Source organism: Odontesthes bonariensis, chromosome 14 (assembly GCF_027942865.1).
Source record: "Odontesthes bonariensis isolate fOdoBon6 chromosome 14, fOdoBon6.hap1, whole genome shotgun sequence".
Lineage (NCBI taxonomy): Eukaryota > Metazoa > Chordata > Actinopteri > Atheriniformes > Atherinopsidae > Odontesthes > Odontesthes bonariensis.
The window spans coordinates 20,115,606-20,140,568 of record NC_134519.1 but is presented as its reverse complement, the minus strand read 5'-3'; the positions used below and the strand labels follow the sequence as shown (position 1 = coordinate 20,140,568).

The 24,963-nt window shown below is 40.6% G+C and overlaps 3 protein-coding genes across 4 annotated transcripts; 2 read left to right on the top strand and 1 right to left on the bottom strand.

The window, feature by feature from the left end:
- The first annotated feature begins 1,453 nt into the window (after positions 1 to 1,453).
- On the top strand, positions 1,454 to 5,102 carry agxtb (alanine--glyoxylate and serine--pyruvate aminotransferase b). The gene is made up of 11 exons (XM_075482289.1): positions 1,454 to 1,861; positions 2,267 to 2,459; positions 2,583 to 2,647; positions 2,779 to 2,879; positions 2,994 to 3,064; positions 3,148 to 3,232; positions 3,319 to 3,417; positions 3,631 to 3,700; positions 4,004 to 4,099; positions 4,324 to 4,452; positions 4,779 to 5,102. The coding sequence occupies exons 1-11, from the start codon at positions 1,586 to 1,588 to the stop codon at positions 4,884 to 4,886; spliced, it is 1,293 nt and encodes a 430-aa protein (XP_075338404.1). The 5' UTR covers positions 1,454 to 1,585; the 3' UTR covers positions 4,887 to 5,102.
- A 171-nt stretch (positions 5,103 to 5,273) lies between these two features.
- On the top strand, positions 5,274 to 10,802 carry thap4 (THAP domain containing 4). The gene is made up of 5 exons (XM_075483408.1): positions 5,274 to 5,412; positions 7,246 to 7,405; positions 7,560 to 7,669; positions 8,056 to 8,159; positions 8,329 to 10,802. The coding sequence occupies exons 1-5, from the start codon at positions 5,388 to 5,390 to the stop codon at positions 8,443 to 8,445; spliced, it is 516 nt and encodes a 171-aa protein (XP_075339523.1). The 5' UTR covers positions 5,274 to 5,387; the 3' UTR covers positions 8,446 to 10,802.
- Positions 10,803 to 16,417: 5,615 nt separating this feature from the next.
- bokb (BCL2 family apoptosis regulator BOK b) lies at positions 16,418 to 24,650 on the bottom strand. 2 transcript variants are annotated; one of them, XM_075483406.1, is made up of 5 exons: positions 24,242 to 24,645; positions 23,503 to 23,846; positions 22,541 to 22,669; positions 18,993 to 19,156; positions 16,418 to 17,556 (listed from the first exon to the last, which is right to left on the bottom strand). In XM_075483406.1, the coding sequence occupies exons 2-5, from the start codon at positions 23,723 to 23,725 to the stop codon at positions 17,431 to 17,433; spliced, it is 642 nt and encodes a 213-aa protein (XP_075339521.1). In that variant the 5' UTR covers positions 23,726 to 23,846; positions 24,242 to 24,645; the 3' UTR covers positions 16,418 to 17,430. The 2 variants fall into 2 exon arrangements, with proteins under 2 accessions (XP_075339521.1, XP_075339522.1); XM_075483407.1 differs by lacking the exon at positions 16,418 to 17,556 and adding an exon at positions 17,566 to 17,828 and having other exon boundaries at positions 24,242 to 24,650.
- Positions 24,651 to 24,963: the final 313 nt, after the last annotated feature.

Genomic DNA, 24,963 nt, shown 5'->3' with positions numbered 1-24,963 from the left:
CAGCCGCGCCTTTTGTTAAACTTTGTTTTTTTGCGAATAAAACCCAGTTTTTTGTCTTACACCTCTGAGTCCGTGTCCTGCCTACCCACCCGTTGTGACATATATACTGTCAACTTGTACTCTCCTATAATCAATTTTTATGTGAGCCCACTTATTTTGCTGCTAGAGTCTTTGGCAGCTGTGACAATAAAAAGCACTGAGTGGTGACATTTGAAAATTAATTCTTGAACTTCTTGAAATTAACGTTTTGAAAAACTATCAATTCTGTTCAAACCAGGATGAGTATTGGGAGATTTTAACCAAATGTCAGAGTAACCATTATACTGACTGCTCTGCCCTGCTCCGCCTTCTCCTCTGTTTGGTCACATTTTGAGTGCTGGGTCCAAGGCAAAGGCCAGTGAGAGTGGAAAACCAAATCTCACTTATTCAACAGCAGAGTAATCATTGATTACCCAGCCGCACTCAGAGAGGGACACGTTCTGGTGACCCTATTGTGACATAACAAGGTTACATTATGTTGATTTAGTGACGTCAAAAAGAAGTGGGGCAAGACCGTAAGAAATATTAATGAAATAGGACAGAATGCTTTTTTGAGCCGGATATGTATCTTTAACTTGACGACAAATGTTCAAATATATGGTCTGAATCATTCAGTTGGATATTACTCTAACCCTTTTCAGTTTATAATACCCCTCAAAACACAATCTAAGTAATGTCTTAAGAGTTTTTCCAACATCAACAAACAACCTGCCAATGATGTTTGCTTTTTTGATTTGTGAAAAGGTGGGATAATATAATTGGTTTACACAAGCGTTCAAGAGCATATATCTGGTAGCGCACGATCACTATAAAACGGAACTAAACTCCCTTTTGGTGTGTTTGTGTCTTATATGGGTTGGGGGGGGTGTGGCTGTTTGTTTGCCTGTCCCACTTTTTCATCTGAGAGAGCAGATTGGCTCTCAAAGAGGAGACTCCTCTTTACAACCCAAAGGCAGCTGTGACGGCAGGGACAGACAAAATCAACAAACCACCTCAAACAAACCAACATCAACCGGTTCTAAGCTGCCAAGTACAAGAAAACACTTTTCCACACAGTTCAAGAGTCAAGTGCTGTGAATCTAAACCAGAAAAAGGTCACCAATTTATGTGCAGGCACTTGGGTCATGGAAAGATATATCTTAAATTAAAAATGTGCAAATACTGTCTGTTTCTGGGGGGATCATTGTAAACTAAAGACACAACTGCTCAGAAAAGAATTAATGAGAACTATTTTTCTCAACTTTTTGAAAATAATTTCATTTCCAGCAATATCTGGGAATAAACCTTGAGAAGCTCTTAGATGAACTAAGGGCATGTAGTTGCAAAATGTAAGTACCACAAAGTCTAAAACCCCTCCTTCGCTCTTACTATAACAACCTGATCAGCTATTGTGCACTTTGTTTCGTAAGGTGACGCACACCAGTCCTTGCCCAGGTCAAAGACCTGTTTGTTTTAAATTTTCACCCAAACTCAGTTGGTCTCAGTCTCTCCTTCTCTCAGAGGTGGCCTCAATCCTCACAGGCTTTTCAGGACCAGCACACCTGCCATGATGCAGCGGGCTTTGTTCAGCCGGAGTGCTTTGCTCGCCCAGCATGGCGCAGCGGCCCTCGACAGTCCGCTGGCCACCAGGAGCGCGCCAGTGCTGCAGCGCCTAGACCGCTCCATGTCCTCGGTCACCATCCCGCCACCGGCATGCATTCTCCGACCGCTAGAAGTGCCTCTTCGTTACCTTTTCGGACCGGGACCCTCAAACGTTCCTCCCCGTGTCTTAGCTGCAGGGTCCAGGCCGATAATTGGTCACCTGCACCCAGAAATGTATGAGGTAAATATTCTCAGTTACATTGAGTTTCATTCTAAATTCTAATTAGCCCACTTTAAGGTGAAACAGGTTTTACTCAAATCTGGAGATGCAAGTCTATATCATGGCTTGTCAATATTTTTATGTAAGATTTTGAATACTGATGTATTACTTTTTGGAGAAAAGTAGGAAAACTACATCTCAACTTTGCTTTTGTCAAAAATATGATATAACTGAATTTTTCATTTTTTCCCAACATGTAGGCCTACCTAACAAGCCGACACCTAGATAAGAATGGCAGTCTCTCAAAGTTGATGTTTTTGTATAATTACGCACATCCACTGAGCGTCCACATCCTCTGAAACTATTGGCTTATCATTTGTCATCATACCAGGAAAATAAAACCAAAAACCTGTTCCACGTTTTCAGATCATGAACGACATCAAGAAAGGGATCAGATACGCCTTTCAGACAGAAAACAACATGACTATATCTATGAGTGGCTCCGGGCACGCGGCCATGGAGTGTGCTGTGTTCAACGCGGTGGAGCCGGGAGAGAGCGTCCTCGTGGCCGTCAACGGCATCTGGGGAGAGCGCGTGGCAGAAATTGCAGAAAGAATGGGTAAGTGTTTATGCACGCACTTCTTTGGTCTCCAAAATCAATAAAACATGAATAATAACTGAGCATTCTCCCCAGACCTCTTTTCAATTTACTAGCTTAATCCGGATATTTTTCTGTCTGTAGGTGCCAATGTACACAAGATGGTAAAAGCACCTGGAGGATATTTCACCAATAAGGAAATTGAACAGGTTGGCACCAGCTCTGTGAAGCAGCAAACAATCAGCTCCAACTACATCTGTGTGTTCAATACGTGAGACTCAGTTGGACCACAGAACACGAACACATGTATGATCAAACTGCTTTTTGTTTTCCTCACCAGGCCGTAGGAAAACACAAGCCTGTCTTGTTTTTCCTCACACACGGTGAGTCCTCAGCTGGACTCTGTCACCCAGTAGATGGCATCGGTGACATCTGCAGGAAGTACGGGTCCTACCAGATCTACCATTTATAGACAGTAGTAATACATATATATATATATATATATATATATATATATATATATATACACATATCCACTGACGTTTTGTCTTGCAGGCATAACTGCCTCTTCCTGGTTGACACAGTTGCCTCACTTGGAGCAGCACCAATTTTTATGGACAAGCAAAGTAAGGCAGTAATGAAAGACTGAATTCCTCTGCTCACTGTAGTGCCTGCATGATATTTATTATGTTTCTCATTGCGCTCCAAGAAATTGACATCCTGTATACTGGCTCTCAGAAGGCTCTAAATGCACCCCCCGGCACAGCACCCATCTCTTTTAATGACCGAGCATGGTAAGGAGGGACTCTGCAGTCTGTCTCTGCTACGGTTTCCACCTGGACTCTCTAATATGTATCAATTTCTTTGTTTTCCCACACAGCCACAAGATGTTTAACAGGAAAACAAAACCTTTATCCTACCTCTTTGATATGACACATTTGTCCAACTATTGGGGTTGTGACGGTAAACCAGCAAGAGCGTAAGTCCACGGCAACAGGATCACAAGATTGTTTACAACACCAGCATAAACTTTGGTCTATACTCAGGCTGCTGGAGGCAAAATGTTTTTATTATAGCTAATAAACTAGATGCTAAAATGTGAGAAAGTGTCATTTGTTTCAATAATTTCACAGTTTGGGGTAAAAAAAAATCAAATATCAATTATGATTTAATCACGTGTTCTGGGTTTTAGATATCACCACACTGGTCCTGTATCTGGATTCTTTGCCCTGAGGGAGAGTCTGGCAATACTTGCTGACAGGGTAAGGGGATATTTCAGATCCTGCTCCTTTAATGAAATTTCTAGAAGGCATATCTTGTTTAGGATGTTTTGTAAAAGCATTTAATCTGAAAACATTTCGTCAAGGATTCATTAAGCCAGCATCCTATTCACACAATCAGTATGTTGGATTAGGGAGGCTGATATTTTTAATTAAATGAAGAATTATCATAAACTACGGGCAGTAGTAACTATTCTTAAAACATTTCTGACATGACATCCAGGAATTCAGTTCCACGTTGTGTAATATCATATCCTAACTTCACCAATCTTTGTCTCCCTCTAGGGGCTAGAGGAGTCCTGGAGGAAACACAAAGAGGTGGCAGCCTACCTATACAGAGGACTCGAAGATCTGGGCCTCAAGCTCTTCATCCCTGACAGGGTAAGGCAGACGTACAACAACCTACAGTATTCTGGTGGCATAGAAGACCGCATTAAGATAGATTATTCATATAAAGCCAAACAGGAAAAAGCCATCTTTTACATCTTTCACATCCGACAACCATTCAAATTGTGCTAAACTGGGTTTTTTTTGCGACAGTATTCCTTACTTATGTTTCCTGCTTGTACAGTAAACACAGTCATTTAGTTACATGTGTCCTGCAGGATATGAGGCTCCCCTCTGTCACCACCATAAGCATTCCTGAAGGGTACGACTGGAGGGAAATGCTGGCCTACATAATGAAGCACCATCAGATGGAGATGACAGGAGGGCTGGGCCCATCCATCGGCATGGTTAGTTCATGCTGATGTTGTTTAGCCCAGAAACTGTGTCAGCAGTGATTAAGTGGAAATTAATCCTAAAATGTGTTTTTACGTGAAACAGTTCTCATCCTACTCTAAACTGTGCTGACAAATCAAACACAGATGTAATGTTTACATTTCTATATTTATCTAAAGGTATGTGAGGTTTACTCTCACATGAAATTAAACCGTTTGACTGACACTTGTAAAAAGAGCGCTGACATAAGTCTGGTGTAAGGAACATTTTTCTAAATCATCCTGCTGAGTCACTGTGGTTAGTCTTCTCATGCACCGTTTTCCACCTCTGTTTCAATTAGGTAATGAGGATCGGATTGATGGGATACAACTGTGAGAAGGCCAACGCTGACATGGCACTGCACGCCCTGGCAGACGCTCTGAAGAATTGCAAAAAGAGCAAGGCTTAAGAGCACAGATTCCCAGATCAATGGCTTTTCTACCCATTTATTAGGAAATGAAAAAGAAATGTTGAATTTTTTCCACATGGAAAACTGTTGAAATAGTGCTTATATTCCAGAAATTCCAATGTGCTTTTCCCCACAGGAATTTCAGGTGGCTTTCTTGTAAAAGTAAGTTAGTGTTAGAATAAAGATGTAGATTTTGTCATATGGGCCTGCTGAGTGCACTGAAGATGTTAATAAAGTTTGTCTTAATTTATGAAACACTTCTCCTGCTTCAGTTTGTCAAACTGAGACCATTCAAATTTGCTATCCCAAGTTACATCACCTGAACCCGCGTACTGTATAAAGAGGACCAAGTGCGTGAAACTACATTTCCCAGAGTTCCACGCGGTGGCAGCCAAAGCTGCGTCAAACTGTCACTGGTGCAGTGAACCTTCATTGACTTTCTATTTTCCTTCTGCCCCTTCTTTTGGATTCATCCTCGCTCTACTGAAGCCGACTTTATTCATGGCGTGTCCTGTCACTGGCGCTGGTAGGTTTACTGCTAAATCTAAATTTCTGAAAAGATTATTTGACAATGTGAATTTGTTTAATCGTCACTGGCTACAGCATCTCGGAGAGAACAGGCGAGCTGCCAACTCTCCTTGCTCATGAAATTGTTATTTTGAATAATTCTATCACTTTTTAACCGAGTCAGTTACTGGTTATTATTTTAAATGCAGATGTAAACATGTCCCATAGTCTACTCTTTACGCACTGTGACATTCAACTGTTGTTCTCTTATCGCTATTTTCACATCTTTCTCCCAGTTTAGAATAGAATCATCGAACAAATATACACCAGACTGACCGAGCGGCTCGTGTGCCGTGACCTCTGTATCTTTAAAAACTATAGTGCTTTTTTATTTTGCGTTTAGTTATAAATCACCTCCCTCTCTTTTATCCGGTTTTCTGCCTGCGATTTTACTGCAGCAAAAACGTCCTCCTCTTCCTCCTAACGACGCTGAAGTTAGCTTCAGGTTAGCAGTCACGGTGAAAAGAGGAAAAGAGCCATTTCACTGTTTTGTTTTTTTTTACACATGGCGCATGACTCGTGCACAATTTGAATCAGGAAAAAAAAGGAAAAGAGGAAATAAAATTTTGCTAGATCATCTCTAAAATGTAGTGTTTAATGTTTAACTGGATACAAAATATGGCACAAGTAAATATTTTTCAAATGGAAAAAAAAACTGTGTTTAAAAGAGGACACTCGTTAAAGAACAATTTAGCGTAGGTTTAACCGGTTTCAGTGCAGTATTGTCTGTTTGCATTCACCCTTTAAAGCTTCAGCGTTGCTCTTTGTTCTGTCTTCATGAGCGCTGCTTCACTGCCACCTTGTGGACGTGATTAACAACTACAGCGTCGTCTGTTGGATTATTCTTTTTCTTTTTCCAGTGCGGTTTTATCTGATTTACCCACATCCCGATCTCTGATTGATTATGACTAATATGCTAACATAAACGAGCACTCCAGCCTCTGTTACAAAACAATACCCAGCTGTTGCTTTATTATTGAATCACCCCTGCGATCAGCTAGCGTTTAGTCTTTTGTTATTGTTATAAGTGCTGCCTCTTTTTATTTCTTGTTGATGCAGTTTGTCAGCTTTCCCATTACCCAGACTGCAATGTCATAGCTACATGCAAACAAGGCAGCTGCATGTACGTAATGATAGGAGTGCCCAAGAAGAGAATAAATCTGTAAAAGAATAGAGAAGTTGTTGAGGAAACATCCATCCGTCCATTTAATCCAGCAGGTCGCCAGTCCATCACAGGGCCACATAGAGAAAAACAACCACGAACACTCACACTCACTTCTAGGGTCAGTTTAGAGCCTCCAAGTAACCGGACATGCATGTTTTTTTGGACGGTGTGAGGAAGTCAAACCAGGAACCCTCTCGCTGTGAGGCACCGGTGCTCACCACCACACCACCGTGCAGGAAGCATACACAGAAATGAATTAATCAACATGGTGATACGAAGTCAAATAACAGAACATGAAAGAACTAACAGGAGCATTTTCATTTTTTCACTTTTTTTGTTCATTCATTTATTTACTTTAGTTTATTTTGGTTAGCACGAGTTGTCTGCCTCCTCTAAATGAACTGCACTTTAATGCTTCTTTCACCTTAACTCTCTAAATTGAATGCATAGTTTGTCAAATCTTCTCCTGAAACTGCTGGCTACATTGTTAACTGACTCATGAACTGTCCTGTTGCATGATTCGGGTGTATTTGTGGGTTTGGAATCATGGCCCACACAGAATTACCCGTTATAAAGTATCTCCTGTTTTCACCATACTGCTGCCTAAACCACGTATGTGTATTTTAGCATCAGTGGCGCTAAACCCAGTCATCCAGCCTCTAAAGTGGCTGCTGGGTTCCTGGGAGAGTGATGAACCTGGAGAGGGCAGCTTCCCCTCTGTAAAGCCTTTCCACTACACAGAAAAACTGCACTTCAGCCATGTGGGGCAGCCAGTCATCAACTTCATGTAGGTATCACTGCAGAAATTAAACCAAAGTTATGAAATGTAAAAAGGAAGAAAAAAAAAAAACAGACCGAACAGTAAGTTTTCGTGTTACATGTTTCGGGCACATCTCGTCCCAGCATTGGAATGAAAATGGTTCCTCCTTTCTTTTCTGTAGGTTTAATGCGTTTCATGCAGACTCTAATAAGCCTCTGCACAGAGAATGCGGTTTCATTCGAATGCAGCCGGAAACCAACAGAGTGGCATTCATCATCGCACAGAACTCAGGTAGGTTTCAAACCACGAAATCCAACCTTGTTTCTGTTATCAGGGCTGTGTGCGATTTGCAGAGTTGCTTTCAAAGCTTGAGACTATCCTGAGGGGACAAGTCCCTCCACATTGACCTACAGAATGTGTTTAACATTAAATGTGAAATGTTGCTTCTTAAATCAGGATCATTGTTCAAAGATGTTTTACACAAATATTGGTAAGTAAAAGATATCGGTCCCTCACCTCCTGATTTGTAAATTTCAGGTAACCGGACACCTTAAAAATGGTGTGTTTTGCCTGATGGTCCGTTGAAAGTACATAGTATTTGTAGCAAATTATAGTGTCTGTGTTCTTGCGAAAGAGAAATACGGGTTTGTGAGATTAAGCAATGTCTTGTTGTGCAGGTCTGGTAGAGATAGAAGAGGGAGAGCTCACAGAAACGCAGATAACCCTGCAGAGCCAGAAGTTGGAAAGGATCTCTTTTGCCAAGGAGCCCCATGTACAGCAAGTAAGGCTGTTCTCTGATCAGTCATCCCTCGTAAACATAAATGAGCTGATCGCTGACATTGTTCACATTGTAAACGTTTTCCAAATATCATGTTCAGTTGAATTGTTTTTAGCAATAAACCCTGCTGCTTCCTGCCGGTCACCTCACCTGTTTGTTTTTTTTCTTTCAGATTTGTCGAGTGTTTCAGCTGCTACCGGATGGGAAGCTCGAGCAGACGGTTTCCATGGCAACAGGCGACCAGCCACTAACTCAGCACTTGCACGTCACCTACCGCAGATTATCTTAACCCAACAAGCAGGCAGACCTCTCATGCTTTTAGAAGCATGTTGGTCTAGAAAGATGAGTGATGCATTTTATCAATCGGCTGCATCAGATAATCATGGAAGCAGTTCTCCCGTCATACAGTGGTATACTTAAATGATTGTGGTAAAGGAGTTATGACGTTATACCTCTTACATTAATATGACATGACTCAACTCAATAGGTAGATCTTACATTACATTAGCTGACATTACATATAGCGATAATGGCCTTTTCCTGATAAAGTTTTAATTTTAACATAAGAACTGACTTTATGTTGCCTTTCCATCAGGTTGTTGCAATTAATTATGTTTGAGCAATGTTGTAGTGTCTGTGAGATATGACAGTTTTGAGTTAAGAATTAACAGAAACTGACTATTGACTATTTATTTTTGAGTTTTGTTATAAGCTGAATCAGCTGCTGCCTGTACAATGAACCAGGTCCAACATATCCAGTGGCTCTTCAGTTGACTTAACTAAACCCAACAATTCAGGTCTCGCTAAGCTGTACTATGCTTGTTATCAACTCAGTAAATTAAAGGGATAGTTCAGGGTTTTTTTTTAAGTAGGGTTGTGTGAAGTATTTACGAGTAGTTAGTGCCGTACCTGCTGTAGGCGGCAGTCTGAGCATCGTCTGTTTGAAGGAGCAGAGAGGATTTCCCATGGGGTAACCAAGACAACGGCTACTGATAGCAGGGACAAAAGAAGAGCAAATGTTTTCGCCGTCTAAAAGAACTCAAACATAAGAAGTTTCATAGCGGTTCAGCAAATGTTACGCTGCAGATTTTTCCATCACGTCACAATTGCTTCAGACCGTTGTTTACATTATCTCTATTTTCTCAACCGAACAATGTTGCTCCACACCACTGCGTGTCCTGCCATTGATCAGCTGTGGCTTACAACTCTGCCAGTCTAATACCAAAACAGCCACGATGAGACAGTGGAAATAAGTTACAACGACGACAACACATCTTTTTTTCTAGGGAGATAGGAAGAGTCGGCAGTCCTTCTTCTGTCTTCTTCTCTATTAGCCAGAGGAAGAACGGAACATATCCAACAAGTCTGATACAACTTCTGGTGAACGCTCTGATCAGTGGCATGATGCGCTAGCAGTGCACACAGTGATGTGCAGCAACACAAGTGGTGTTGCTTGACAAAATAGTGACAAAGTAGACAATGGTCTGAAGCAATAGTGACGTGTTGTAAAAAAAAATCTACAATGTAGCTTGCACTAAACTGTTGTGACATTTTTTAGGTTTGACTTGATTTAAATGGCAAAATTTTGCTCTTCTTTTGTCCCTGCTCTCAGTAGCTGTGAGCTTGGCGCCTCCATGAGAATTCCTCCATCCTTCTCCAAAGACACAGCGCTCTGATCATTGCCAACTGCAAGTAAGGTACTAGCTACTCATAAGCACTTCACCCAACCCCACTTTAAAAGAAAACAAACAATCCCTTTAACCCCAGTTTACGAACTCTGGAAATCTGACCTTTTGTGTAAAATGGGTTGAGTTGGCATCAGAGGATCAATCGCAGTCATAATTGCAGCAGGCTGAAAAGAAACAAAGATGCTGTAGCCAAAGCAGGAAGGAAAGATAAAAGAGGAAAAAGATTACTGATTGTACATGTGTAAAACAAGCTGATCAACATCACTGCGGTATCAGGAAAGCAAACGTAGATTTGACTGTTGTGTAACCCATTTTTGAGGCATGGAAGAAAGCTGTCGTCAAATGTAACACTGACTGGCTTTAAATGCTCCTATTATCTAATAAAAAAAAACTAACATGAAAGAGATTCAAACCAGTCAGCTGCCTAAACTTCATTTTCTACCATCCAGGCTTTGAAATGCTAAACAAAAAGAGTGAAAATGTCTAGTCATTTTGATTTGTTTTTGGAAGCATTTCATGCAATGGATGTGGATATGAAAACGAATTTACAGACACAGTTTAATGCATTTTTGCACAGTTTGACAACATACGCTTCTGCACAGCACGAGACAACAAGCAATTCTTCTAAATTTCATAGATGATAATAAATAATGACAAATCCAAATCTTTAAAAGTCAGCTGGAATAAACTTAAGAGTAATCAACTGGACATTAATTTACCTCACTTAAGTGACAAATCCTACTTCATATTACAGGCCCCTGAAGTCAGTGCACAGTCGTGTGTGTGTGTGTGTGTGTGTGTGTGTGTGTGTGTGTCAGAGGGGTCGGTTACACTGGATGATATTGCCTTTCTTGTTTCCAGACATGATTGGTTTGTCTTTGAGGCGGCTGCCTCATTCGTGTACTTGTCAATGATCGTGTGCTGGATGTATTTAAATAAATCATTCACTTTGTCTTCACTTGTATGAATCTCCGACTGTGTTTTTTAGCTATTCATCTATCCTGATATGAAGTTTATTATTTATTTATTTTTTTTGGTTCCTGATGCATCACGGAGCTTCAGTATCAAACCCAAAACTTGATGTCCTTTTCTTTTAGCTTCTTTTTTTAACCTTTCAATAAGAAATAGAAGCACGACGTCGCCTTCGAGAACGGTCTCCTGTTAAACATCTTGTCCACAGTGTCCAACAGTCATCTGAGCGCAAATCTTACAGGAGTGGCCATGGCTCAGCAGGTAAAGTGGTTGTCCCACCGACCAGATTCAGTGATCCTCGGCTGCTCTATGTGTTGAAGTGTCCTTGGCTAAGACACTGAACCACACAATGCCCCCATTATGCTCATCAGTGTGCGATTGTAAGTCAAACAGCGCTGCATGTAAAGAGTGTACCATATATAAAAAGAAGCGCTGTATGAGTGTGTGAATGAGAAACCCATTATTATTTTCCATATCACTATCCCATCATTAAATCTTTTGTAGATCTATTTTAAATAGATTTAAGGACAGGCATACACTTTACACCAAATCAAGAACAAATGGTTTCAGTGATAAGTGGGCTTAATTTTTCCTTTCCTTTTCCTTTCCTTTTCCTTTCTTTCTTTTTTTTTTTTTTTTTTTCTATGTCTGGGCAAAAAATGTTTGGCTGTTTTGAAAATGCTCGTGCAGACATATTTAGAAGCAACGCGGCCAGCGAGTACCATACATGGTACCCTCATACACGGTTTGAGAAAACACAGAGTAAGTAGCTCAGTGACGGGGGGGAAATTATAGCTATGGGATGCTATTTGAGGAAACAACATTGACAATGTCAGCCGCAGGAGTGTGAGTATGAAACTAAAACAAAAAAAAAGGAAGAAAAACAAGGACAAAGTGCACCACAACATAACACTAATTCAGAGTTGCCCGGTTGCACATTTTGCACATTTTGCACATTTTGCACATTCATGCTGTATGTCATCTTGCAGTGGCCCCACCAAGACCATCACTTTTATCCTGGTGGCACAGAAACTGATGTCTCATTAAGGGTTTTATAGTTCTTTTGGAAGTCATCCCTGCAAATACAAATGAGAATAGGAGCAATTTCTAATCTAAAACCTCCCGAAATGTTCATAAAAGTAATAAGAATTTAACATTTAGAATACATGAAATAACTATAGATACACATTGATCAGCTCGATATTATTTGTATTTTCATCCTTTGATTTTAGCGGGTTCTTCTTCTTGCTATACGTGTTTGTTTTCATAGCAGCCCTCTCTAATTGAATTTTCTATTTATATATGATTTTATTGTTAATTGTTTTGGAAATTTGGGTGCTTAAGCTTTGCTCTTTTAGCAGTTCTCGCTGAGCCATGTCAGCGTTAGTGTTTGTTGCTTCCCATCAGTGTGGTCCTGATCACAAAATAATGAGAATAGCAACATTAAGAGAGGTGAAGACACAGTGCATGAGAGCACTGACTGCGGTGAGTCAGCAGGATGATTCAGAAATATTAAGACACCAGGCTCATATCGCCGATTGAGTGAAGGTTCACAACTGAGAAAAAAAATGCCAACATGACACTGCATGTGCTGATGGATTCTTGAAAGATCCACAAAAGGACCAACAGTATTCATTTAGGGACCAAAACAGCATATATTTAATGTCTTCACCTGAAAAGCTGTTCAGATATAATACATCCATATCAGGAATTTGTGTGTGGTCTTTCTGGTTTTAAACTGCTAAATACTGATGTTGAATGTTGATGCTCAGTCTACTGAATATGCCAACTGAGTGTCTTAAGTTAGTTGTATTGAAGGTTAATTTTAATTTCGTATCTTTCGTATCTAAGTACATTCCCCAGGATTCCCTGTGTTGATTGGAACTTCCACAGAGCTGCTTCAGCCCTTATTAAGACCACCGTTGACCTAGATGACCTAGATGACCTTCACATACACACCCCTGGAGCTCAAGTCTATTGTTAGGGCAGTCATAGAGAAATAATTCTAAAACATGTTAGGAGTCAACTTTGGACACACCTACGCATTAATTTCCTGCAAATGGTGTAAAAAAGATTTAAGAGGCTGAAGCCTACAGCGATGCTGCAGCGAAAGACAACAGGGAAACTGACTGAAACTGAGCTAATAGTTACACATGCTTCCTCAATGGATGTTCCATCGATGCGAAAAGTTAGATTCCTGTGGCATAGTTGTGGTTGTAATCTACAACAAAAACTGTAAATCTGTTCCTTGTTTTAAAAGATGCTGAACCATTTTTTTATTTTTACTATTCCTTCTGAAACCAAAATTAAAAATCAGCATCCTGTGGTCCCTTGACCTTTGAAGTAAATCCTGCTAAAGTGAGCCGCCTCTTTCTTTGCTCAAGTAAAAAAGCAGTTGAGATTTAGCAACACTTATTCCCAGACCAACATTCTTCTGTGTATGAGAAGTCTGCCTGTTTGCTGGGTCAAGATGACAGTGTTGGCGATGTGCAGGGGCTGAGTAGGTGGCTGCTTGTCTATTGCCATGGAAACTCGTCTGCTTCAGCTTTCCACCAGGTCGCTCGACAAATCTGTGACATGGGAAACAAGTGAGGTCCCTGGCACAAAGCTGAGTTTGATCAATAGTTTTGTTAACAGTGATTTCATGCCTCACAATGTGAGCAAACAGACCTCCCTGATGACTGATCAGAGAAGAGCCTTTACCAGGCTCATCACTCCCCAAGGTACCCAGCAGCCACTTTACAGGATGGACTGAGCTCAGCTCCACTGACTTTGGGGAAAAAAAGAAAAATATCTCAAATTAATCAACTATCTTATAAGATGAATAAGTATTAAAAAACAGAGTTATAGCCATTCTGCAGTTTATGAATTGAGTCATTTCATTCCTTAACCACTAGGGTTCCTCTGCACCACACAGCTGATTTCAATCTTCAGGGCTTGAAGACAGTTGAACTGTTCATTTGGATCAGCTGTGTCAGAGCAGAGAAACTCCAGAACCAGGACCGGAAAAAACGCATTAAAACTCATCTTATTTCATAAGTGCAACATTGTGATTGTGTGAAAAGTGACTTTTTCTATTTCTGTTTGAAAGACATGTGAGCCACATTTTGTTGTAGAGTAGATGGATCACGGGCTACTACAAAACTTAAAATCACACCACTGTGTAATTGGGCTTGACCATATGTGATCATTTTTTATTCCAATCCTAAACAAAGGAGTTCAAGTCAGTCATTTTGGGATTTTTTCTCTGGTTTCCAAGTAACTCCACACAGACAGCCCCTTTCATACCCATTTATCATATTTTGTCAAAGGTGAAATAAACTTTACCATCAATGACTTTATAGCACAGTAACACGGACGCTTTAACAGTGATGATACTTTGCTGTTTTATCACTTCATGGTACGGCTATATTTTCATTTTGTTTTACATGTACATACATGTGCTATTGAATCACATCACAATGTTGAATTGGTTACTAGAGTTAAAATTTAATTCAGCGTTTACATTTTCTAGGGTCTTGGGTTTCTCTACTCCAACACACGTTTCATGAGCTGTCAGCAAGCTCTGCAGAATCCTGACAAACAACATGTTCATTTCATGAGTCAGGGCTGTTGGAGCTGAAAGAACATCAAAAACATACAAGATGCTTTACCACGTTCGAATCAAAATGACATTGCTCATCAAGTCAAATCAAGTTTTTCATATTATTGTCAGTAGTAACCATGTATTTGTCCTGGTATGATCCATAAAACCTCAGCTATGAAAAAGGCCTAATTGTTAATTGCAGAGACTTGACTTTCTAAAGTGTCCATTTTGTAACATTTTGTACACAGACTTGTTTTACAAATTTTAACGTAGTCCCTGCCAGAGATGATCTTTATCGATTGCATCATAAACCCGCCCACAGACACAGATAACAAGACAGTTTAATCTAAAAGGCCGGCCTTTGAAAATGTAGTACAATTTTAACCTCAATGCAGCAGCAAATTGCAGTATGGTGTTCGGTTAAAAAAAGGCTTTCCAAGCTCAAGTGTGATGTGGCTGTAATTCAGAGTAAGCGTACATTAGTCCCTGTTGTACAGCACAGAGCAAATTAACCTCCCACAAAGCAGTATGAGAACAGAGCTATATTTTTTGCATGAGATGGTAAGCTCTATAAGACGGTTGATAATGGTGACAAAATGAAGATAACTTAGAAGCCAGCACTTTGAACTCTGATAGGCTTTAGGTGGGAAGCAAGAGGGCAGCTGCACATACTATCTACATGTTAACTCGTGTTTCTTGGCTGGGCAAGACGTTGGTTGAATACCAGCCGCCTAAATTCAGACTTTTTGGTTGAAAGGACTAAAAAGAGGCCATGTGGCCCAACATGTCTGTGACTTTAAAAAGACAGTTGTAGCAGAGAATTCAGTCTTTTTTTTTTTTTTTCAAAAGAGACAACAAAAAAAATGACAAAACTCTGGAGTTCAAATAAAATTGTCAGATAGTTAAAAACATTACAAAAATGTATTACAACACTGGAGTATAATGTAAAACTTAGAACCAGTGTCCCTTTAATTTCATTAAAACATCTCTCTAAAATGTGTAAAATCAGTTAATTCGCTGGGCTACTGGAAAAAAATATATATATATAATTATTGCAGGCTCTGTGCATTTCCTATAAAGGTCTTAATATAGATGGAAAACAAGTTAAGGGAGGCTGGTTTCATCGCACAGATGTGAAGGTTGATTGCATTTTTTTTACTCCCATCCAATAATCCAATAATTTACGCCCCGGGTTTCGCCCGGGGCGTAAATCAGTGTCGGACCGCCACTGTTAGCGCCATTTGCTTCATTGTAAAACCTGCTGTTAGTAACGGTTAAGGTTAAATGAATGCCTTCTCAGGCATTACATTTAGATGAAATCATGAGAGACAGAGCCTGACTGGCTCAGAGCCAGAGGCTGGTGGTACTACCCCCAGTTCACGTCTACCTCCAGCTTCTCCTTTCACCAGAGCAGGGAAGAGTTAAATTACCCAGGCCATGATAGACCAATGTGGACCTCACCGTTGTTGGGTTTGTAAGGTCATGACTCGTGTTACTTCTAAACTAAACAAAGTTGATGCTAATCGACCGGTTTGTCGTCCTTTTTCTCTAAATGAGAATCGATAAGGGAACCAATAAAGAACCGAATCGTTAAGCAGAATCGAAAATGGAATTGGAATCGTAAAAATCTTATCAATTCCCATCCCTACAACTAAGTTGTGCTTATTTCCAGCCAAGATAGTACAGTGGATTGCCGATTTGGACATGAGTTGCCACCTTGGTCAAATGAGTAGTCACGTTCTTCCGTTCTTACCACCAGCATCGGCCGAACATCAGTTTTTGAGAGGACAGATCCTTCTCTGGCCTTTCAGTGGTTTGAATGTTTTGTTTTGTGTTTTAACCCCATTTTGAGCAGAGATTCTGATGCTTTAGGGCTACTGCCAGTGTTTGCTTCATATTCTCATAAATGTAGCGGACCTTTGCTTTGCATTACTGAGGCTACTTCAAAGGAAAGGCTTTCAAAGACCTCGTAATCTGCTCAATTTTCAGTGGAATAAAGTTTCACAAGTCCATCATTGAGGATTTGGTTAAGTTTTATTGTGGATTTAAAAAAAAAATAAAAAACACACAATCAGCCACATTCATTTATTGATCAACACTGTGAAAGTGACACCCATAACACACAATCATTCTGAAGAGCTGTTGTAGGGGCAGTCTTTATAGTGCAATGGTTTCAGTTGTTGGTGATAACCAAAATTATAAAAGAAATAAGATTAAAATCATAAATAAATTTACAGATTAAAAACAGAAATCAGTAGAGCCAAAATATTCACATTCAGTTTGTAGTAGTCCTAAGTTCTTTGGCTAATAAATGGACACTAGAAGACACAATGTTCCTAACTTGTGCCTCAAATTGCAGAGTATTTACTAGAAAAATTTCTGATCATATTTGGAACGAAACACTGTGCTTTGGTAAGGTACAATAGCTTAAAGTTATTAAGTGTAAACAGTTAATATCACCCGATATTGCTCTGAAGCGTGAACTCAAAGCTTCCCGAAACACTTTTTGTAAAAAGGGCCTTTTTTTAAAGACCTAGAAACCTCAAAAGTACCATCTCAGCCAGCTGAGCATCAGTTTCTTTACAAACCCAGCTTTCACCGTCATCACTCCTCTTGAAATATATATTCTTTAAAAAAAGAAAAAAAAAAACCTCACAATGTGCACCAGACCGTTAACATCTGCAGTATGAACAGCCCCACATTACACTGAAGAAGCCTGGTTTACTGCAGTCGTTAGAAGCAGTGAGAAAAAGTGGAGGAGAGGTGGAATGACGCAAAAGATGCCGTTTAATATCATGGTGACTACTCTTTGGATGAAGGGTAATCACTTGCAGGCTCACCCGACACTGAGACAACACGAGCACGCCGCTGAAAAAAAAACATTTGTTGATGGCCATTCAGCAACAGACAAAAAAATCTGCCGGCAGGCTCGATCCTTATCAAGCACATCGATCACCTCAAGTTTATATTGACAAGTCTGAGGTTACAGTCCCTCAATACGAACACTACTCTGCTCCATCTCAGCCGTTCACGGTTCCTTCATGACGTACACGTACATTGTGGTGAGGAAGTACTTGGTGGACTCAATGACAGAGGACAGCCAGTTGTGTTCAGGGGTGAGATCCTTCTTCACCACACACTTTGTGATCTCCACCTGGCAGGAGGGAAACAGAAATATGAGCCCGAGTGCGGTTGAATTGGTCTTTCAGATGTTTTTTTTTTTCCCCCTTGGTGAAAATAAAAGGTCTGTGGAGTTTCAAAGTACAAAGCTCATTTCCACAGAAGTCAGCTGCTCCTGAACATCCCAAAACACCTTGTATGTAGTCCCCTGCTTGCAAAACCTATACATGGGATGTGCGAACCATGCCGTCTCACGGGGCCTCGCGCATCGACGGACCTCAAGGTTGGGCAGATTCATATCCAAATCTTAGGACATGGAAGCACAAGACATTTTTCTCAATTTGAGGATCCTTAAAAGGTATTATTCCAAAGGGCGCAATTAAAACTTTAAACACCGTGTTCGTTTACCCCAAAGAACCTAGGAAACCCTCCCCAACTGAAAAGAAAGCTGCAAATTAAAGTATCTCGCATTAATAATGCTGAAGTATCAGTAATTTGACTGTATTTAACACTTGAATTACTTACTGAAAATGTCAAATGAGGTAATTAAAACATAAATGCAGAAAGATGCTTATTATAATGAAATATACTCAAGATTCTAACATGGGGAGTTAGAACCACTGTAGATAGTCATTTGCTAAATATACTGTAATTAGGAGTCAAGTAAAAGAAAAAACAATGATATTATAATACAAGGCCAGATCAAGCAAGCTACTGCTTACCATCTATCATCACCGCAGTAGTACATGAAACCAAATCAAATTATACTTAACGATCAGATTTAGTGATAAGGAAGTACTCATGACTTTAAGCCAGAATAACAATAATATCATAAGAACATGAACCAATATGGTTTCTCTGTTATTACAGTGAAATGAGCCAATTCGAGAGAAAACTTTTTTTTTTTTTTTGGAGAAGGCAACAGATTTAATGCATCTGAACAAACAACACAACTGACATGGTAAAGAGAGAGCAACTGATCAAATAAGCGTTACTCGAGTGAAACACAACAAGCATCGGAACCAAGCACTAGAAAGCTTAGGTCAGATCAGATTTACTAAAAGAAGCAGTGACAAGTTGAGAGAAGCTCAGTTTTCAGTCATGACTGAGTATCATTAGATTGTCTCTGCTGAGTTTCAGAGTTTATGGGAGCAAACTGATATCTGAACAATAAGATCTCAATTGAATCACTCAAGTTTCTACAGAAGAGCCACTGACAAAATAACTGAATGCTACTTCTTTAATCCTTTGGGAAGCTGGGAGTGCTTTTACCCATCTAGGTTTTTAAGATGATCTAAGCCTTTCACATTTTAGCTTTATGAGCGTGCCCAAAATATGTCAAACCCAAAATCACACAGCAGCGGTGCAGAAATGATAGGCCATTTCTCAAGTAGCAAACCGCACAGTACTACTCAGGCATCGTGTTCCTAATTTACAAGATTATCAGAAATTACAGCAGCAGACACTCACCCATCCCCCCCGCCTCTTCAGCCAGGGAACCAAGAATTTGCGAACAAACTGTCCAAGACTGTCCACTAAGACATGCACCGTAGTGGGATAGCCTTGTCGGACACAGTCCACTGCCAGGGCTCCAGCTACTGCATACATGGACACCACCTTACCCCACGTTATACCTACAGCAAAAAGACAAATAAAACAACAGCGGGTTAGATTTCATCATCCTCGTCTGTATGGATATTTCAAAAAAAAAAAAACACTTGTTTTTAATCATTAGTGTATGACTAAAGCGCCGCTCCATCCGTGCTAAAACTGAATCCGAGTTAAGCTTCAGCAGCTAAAGCTATTGATTGTGTCTTGCGGTCACAGAGCAGTTTGACGGACGAGGACCATAAGTAACCCTCCATTCAGAAGACGTGCGTCACTCCTTCATTGGGGCAGAATTTCTTGACTGGAATCAATAAACTGCCATATATAATATCAGTGCTCTTTTTCGAGCGATAACACCCATCTCCACTGAGGCTGCTGTTACATAGTCTGATCCGACATGGCACATGTGGGGAAGTCTGCGGACCTTGCACTGGAATAAACAGTAAATGCCAGGTCCAAGTCATCAAACCAGAGCGTGTCTGTTAATGTGACTGCTTAGACATTCTATAACACCACCCGGATGTCAATTAAACAGGGTGAGAATATGCTGCCATTTCACTGAAGGTAAAGCACTGATGCAGTTTCAGCACAGCTTCAAAAGCAAGACTTGGTCCTTTTTTCTTACTTAATCCCATGTTGAGAACAGACGACATCAAAACTTGAACTTGCCTGCTATAAGAAATAAGGTCACCCGGCCATTTCCAGGTACATTGCCCCAGAAGCAGAGGCTGTTATAACAGCCATCATTGATGCAGGGCAGGGCTTAATGGCATTGGCCTCTCTTAGCTCAGCTTGCTTTGTCATGAATGTTCTTTAGCGCTGACCTGCAGCGTCTGACTGGCTATAAGGGGAGAGATCTGGGTGAGCTTAAATGAGATAACTGTCCATGGAAGCTGTCAGAGCACGTCATGTCTCACTCCCTACTGAGAAGCAGGCCAAGAATAGAGACGAGATTGTCAGGGATAAAGAGAAGAGGGCGGGAAAAGAATGAGCAGGAGTGGGAGGCAGGAGAAGATAGATAGAAGATAGATGAGCCATGTTGATTTTATTGAAGACACCACAGTACAGACGGCTGCTACACTCCATCAAAACCCATGTTTGCATGTTATTCCTTTGTGGTGAAAGAATAACGAATACCAGAAACCTAAAAGGTTTGCTTCAAAGCAAATTCCAGATGTCAGGAAAAATTTGTATGTTTTTTTTTCCCTATTTATATCCAGGTTTCAACCCATCCCAGAAGGCTGGATCAGCCTGGGTTCACCAGTTTGTTTTTCCTTCAGGAGGAATCCCACGCCGTTTCCACAAATTACAGCCTTGTGACGTCAAAACGATGGGAAATTTGGCCAGAACACAAGCATGAAAATTATATCAGGCAAGTCTGTTTTGGGTATTTCCAGGCAACACGCCAGGTCTTACATGTTCATCACACTGCAGTCTGACTTTCTAATCTATCCCCAAGGCTCATACAGAGGACAAGTCACTTTTTATTTGGGCACTTCAAAATGTAATTGCTGCTTTTAATAATGTGCAAAGGCTATCTGTTTTCAGGACAACAAGAATCAAGATTAGATCTGCAGTAAAAAGAAAGGCTGAACTGGAGTTTGACCAGCAGCCAACAGAGATTTGTGGCCTTAGAAAAATTCAAGGAGGAAAAAACTGTAACCTTATGAACCAACCATTAATCATCCATGTACGGATGAAAAATCTTTTTTTCCTTAAGAAGATTCCTAAGAGCAAAAGGCCTTGAAGTAATTGGCTGCCATGACCAGAGCTGTCGCATTTTCTAAATGCTAAGCAAATGAGCTTCAAGGAGTCATTTATCATCTTTTCAATCAAGGAAACACTAGGCCATCTTTTATGGAAGGAAATAAGATAATCCCACTTGTTTATGCTTTCAACCTTCTAACCATTACTATTTTCTTTTACTGGGCTTATGTAAGTGGCATGGACCAAGATAGTGAGAGTGCGTGAGGCGAAATATCTAATCCGCCTTTTTTAGCCCATCAATGCGTCAGCTTTAGCAGAAATGAAGTGCACGTCGATTCTTGTTAAACTGTGCCCGTCTTTTCCTGACTCCTTATAAATTCTCTTTTAAATCTTTACCAGGCCGTGTGCTGTTTTCCACTGAAGTCAAGAGAAAGTGTTTAGCAAAAGGCTTGGGATGAATCTTTTGACTATTTGACTGCATCCTCAGGCATCACAGATTGAGGTCAAGTGAAGACCATCGTTTGCTCCTCTGATCCCACTGCCGACTTCCATTAGTCGTTAAAGAAAGCATTAAAAAAAGGAATCATTTCCGATGAGATTTTTGCTATGTGCATACTGCATGTGTCAGATGTCAAACTGTTAATCAGACCAATTGAAATCCCCTCGACTCAAAAATAGTAAGGTCTTAGTTGTTTACCTTCACATCAAGTCATCTATCAAAGGATGAAACGTTGCACATTTAAAAGAATTGAAGACCATTAAAGTATGATTCTCTGTATTTGGAGACACCAAATTTTACAACACCAAATAAGGTCTGAGTGCGCTGTTCTCAAGACAGAAAAGAGTAAGAAGGCCACGATGAATGCGTTGTCAGGAGAATTTGGTCTTAAAAGCCACTAAAACTTGAACCATTCAGAGGCTGCATTCGAGAATAAATGTGGGCTGAGAAGAAGCCACGAAGGATACAGTCTGGTCTCATGATCTTTCCAGCTGAACCTCAGCATGTCCAGTTGTATAATAATAATTCAATACAAGGTAAAACAGGAAAAAAGACTGCTTTGCTACTGTGCTGACAGGGTTATACGAGATCACATGAGCTGTAACTAAATTAGCTGATTATATAAATGAGAATCAGTTTGAAAATGATGACTGTAATTAAGCCTTTTGCTATTTAAGCCCTGGAAGGGTTTTTTTGTCTTTATGTTCTGTTCTCCTCCATGATAACCTGACTTCAACTTTGTTTATTTGATTGACCTTTTTCTTCCAATTTTGGCAATTATCTTGTGAACGCCAAGTTGCAAACCACATGTTATACAAAACCTTCCATCGAAAGAACTCTTAGTTCTTTTAGATCTGATTGCAAGGCTGTAACCACAGCAAGGAACAAACTCCACTGACGAGAAGCCAGAGGCTGCATTCAGGAAACAAAGTTTCTAAACTTAGATTGTAGAACTAATGAAGAGTCCCTCCACCTACATCTGATTCACACCCACTCACACTCACTGAAAGGCCCTCGGAGCCAAAAAGACCTGAAGAAAACTGCAGAGTCACACCTGTTAAATCACACTAACTGCCTCCATCTGCAGTCACAAGTGAAAGTCACTTCCTGTGCTGACAGTTCTCCTTTGTCTCTTTAAGACATGTTTAGTTTCCAGCTAGCTCATCATCAACACCTCCAGGTTCACAGTTGGCCAGTACTGTACCTGCTGAGAAGATCTCTGTTGCCACGCCGAGGAAGGCATCTGAAACCATGTTCTCCATGGCAACAGAAATGTTAAGCTGCCGCGCCACGTTCCTGTACAGACCGGGCTGTATACACTCCAGCTCGTCGCCTAGGAACAGGAGGGGAAGCAGAGACAGAAAGAGTGGAAAGTCTTTTAGGAAGAACATTTTCAAACTGTATGAATGAGACTAAACAAATTACGTAGCTGCCACACAAGCATTCAAATTCACCATAATCAACCAAATATGAGGAGAAAGCTCGACAATCTGAGTCTGTGTCCCATTTAGAGACCTGATTGTTTTACTCATCACTTGTTCCAAGCTTATCGTGTCTTAAAATAGTCAACGCAGACAGTGTGTGTGTGTGTATAAATCACTGTGTGTCAGGTCTAAAGACTTATTCAGTATGGTTTCTTATATTCCATATCTATAATTGATCACTTCCTGCTATGTTGAGCAGTCTCATTTCACACACCTAATTTGACAAACAGTAGATTAAAACGAAGCAACTCTGCTTTTATGACCCAAGAGGAAGAACTGACGTCATGAGCTCACGAGTAGATTGCTTTAAGGGTCAATTGAATTGATAAACTGATCAACTGTTAATCAAACTGTTTCCAGTTATCCAGTGGATGAACATTTAGTCCAAATTCAAATCTGCAAATAAACACAAGCAGAAGTAACTATTATCACCTCAAACTTCCCCAAAAAAAGCTTTTGACAAGTCTCAATGCAACACTTTTTACAGGTCCGTTTTATAGTTTCTGTTTTATATTCAAAACATTTGCATGGTTTATCCATTTTGTGTCCTTTTTTTGTCAAGATGTGAATGAGGACAATTAAATGGATTTTATTTTTATTTTTTTTCTGATACCATTTTGGCAAAAAAAATTAAAAAATAAATAAAAGTCATTCACTGCAGTTTTCTTAGACTGTTCCTTACCGAGACAGAGGAGCACCAGGGACACCTCAGCGAGAGCTGCGTTGCAGGGAGAGAAATTAATTTCACTTTTGGACCATCCCAGCCCATTCTGGTTGAGTCTGGACAGGATGTAGTCTCTGCACAGCGCTTTAGACTGGGACACCAGCTCCTTCTCAGTGAGCGATCGGTCAAAGACATCCAGGACCTCTGCAGCAAACACAGAAGACCTCCGGAGAACCTCCATGTTCGCCAGCAGGGAATCCGGGTCAGAGTGTGTCTGACCTCTCAGGGATCAGCTGTGTAATCAAGACTGTCCTGGATTTCTCCCAGACGAGCCAAGATTAGTGACGAGGGTAAAATGGCAGCTGTGAGGACAAGATGACATGTTGGATCAGAAAGGCAAAAGCAACCACAAAACAGAGTGTGACAGATATTGTGCACGGTCTTCACATTTACAGGTAAGGTAGGTGTGTAAAATTATTCAGTCTGAAACGGACCCGAAAAATTACATAAGAACATAATGGAGGCGTTATTGTTGTGAGTCACACGGCGGGATAGTCAAGATATTGCTACACTTCTTGGATTATGCAACAACAAGCACTGATGCCACATGATAACAGGAAAAATGTGTGTGTTGGTGGGGCAGTATCACCTCTGCATCCGCCATCAATCTAAAGCAACGGGACAAAGTCAAACATTTCTGTAAAAAAAAAAAATTAAAAAATCAACTGAAATGCACGCCAAGAAAAGCTGCCCTTACCCTCAGCATGTCTTCCACAGTGAGATGTCTCCTATATAATAATGGAATTGATCCTGCAATATGAAGGAAGCCTTTCAGAGCAGCTCTCTGTAGTGTTTCCCGGCCGCCCCCCAAAAAAGAAAAAACTCGACTGTAAGAGAAGAAATCTCTTCACTCCAGTTTAATTGTGTCAGGCAATTAGACAAACACCAGGTAAAGTTCCGGTCCAGCTTTCATTTCCCGCAGAGCGCATGGTCCACTCGGTCCACTCGTTAGCCGCAAAGCACAGACAGTTGGAGCTGAGCGACGCAGTTAGAGGACGCCTACCTGTTGTTCCACCTTCCCATTGGCGCCCTGTGGGTGTGTTGGTTTTAGAGGCAGGAGAAGCCCGAAGTTTAGTTCCCGCCTTCCTACAGGCGACTGAGGAAACCCCCTCCGCTGCGGACAGAGGGAGACAAACCAACCGCAGCCTCTTTCATTCACAAATCTAGGCGGATCTGCAGTACGCAGAAAGGGATCTAGTTTTCTCTTCATGCCTCCGACATGTTTAAACCACAGGAAACAAGTTTTAAACAAGGGACAACGTTCTTGCACATGACGTGTTGTGAGCTAAAAAGAGGAGGTTTAAATACAGGTGTGGGTAATCTCGTGCTAAACGCTGTGTGAATCAAATGTTGGAGGCAAAAACATCGCATTGTTTATATCAGATACATATGGATGTGGCAAAACTGGGCTATTTATTT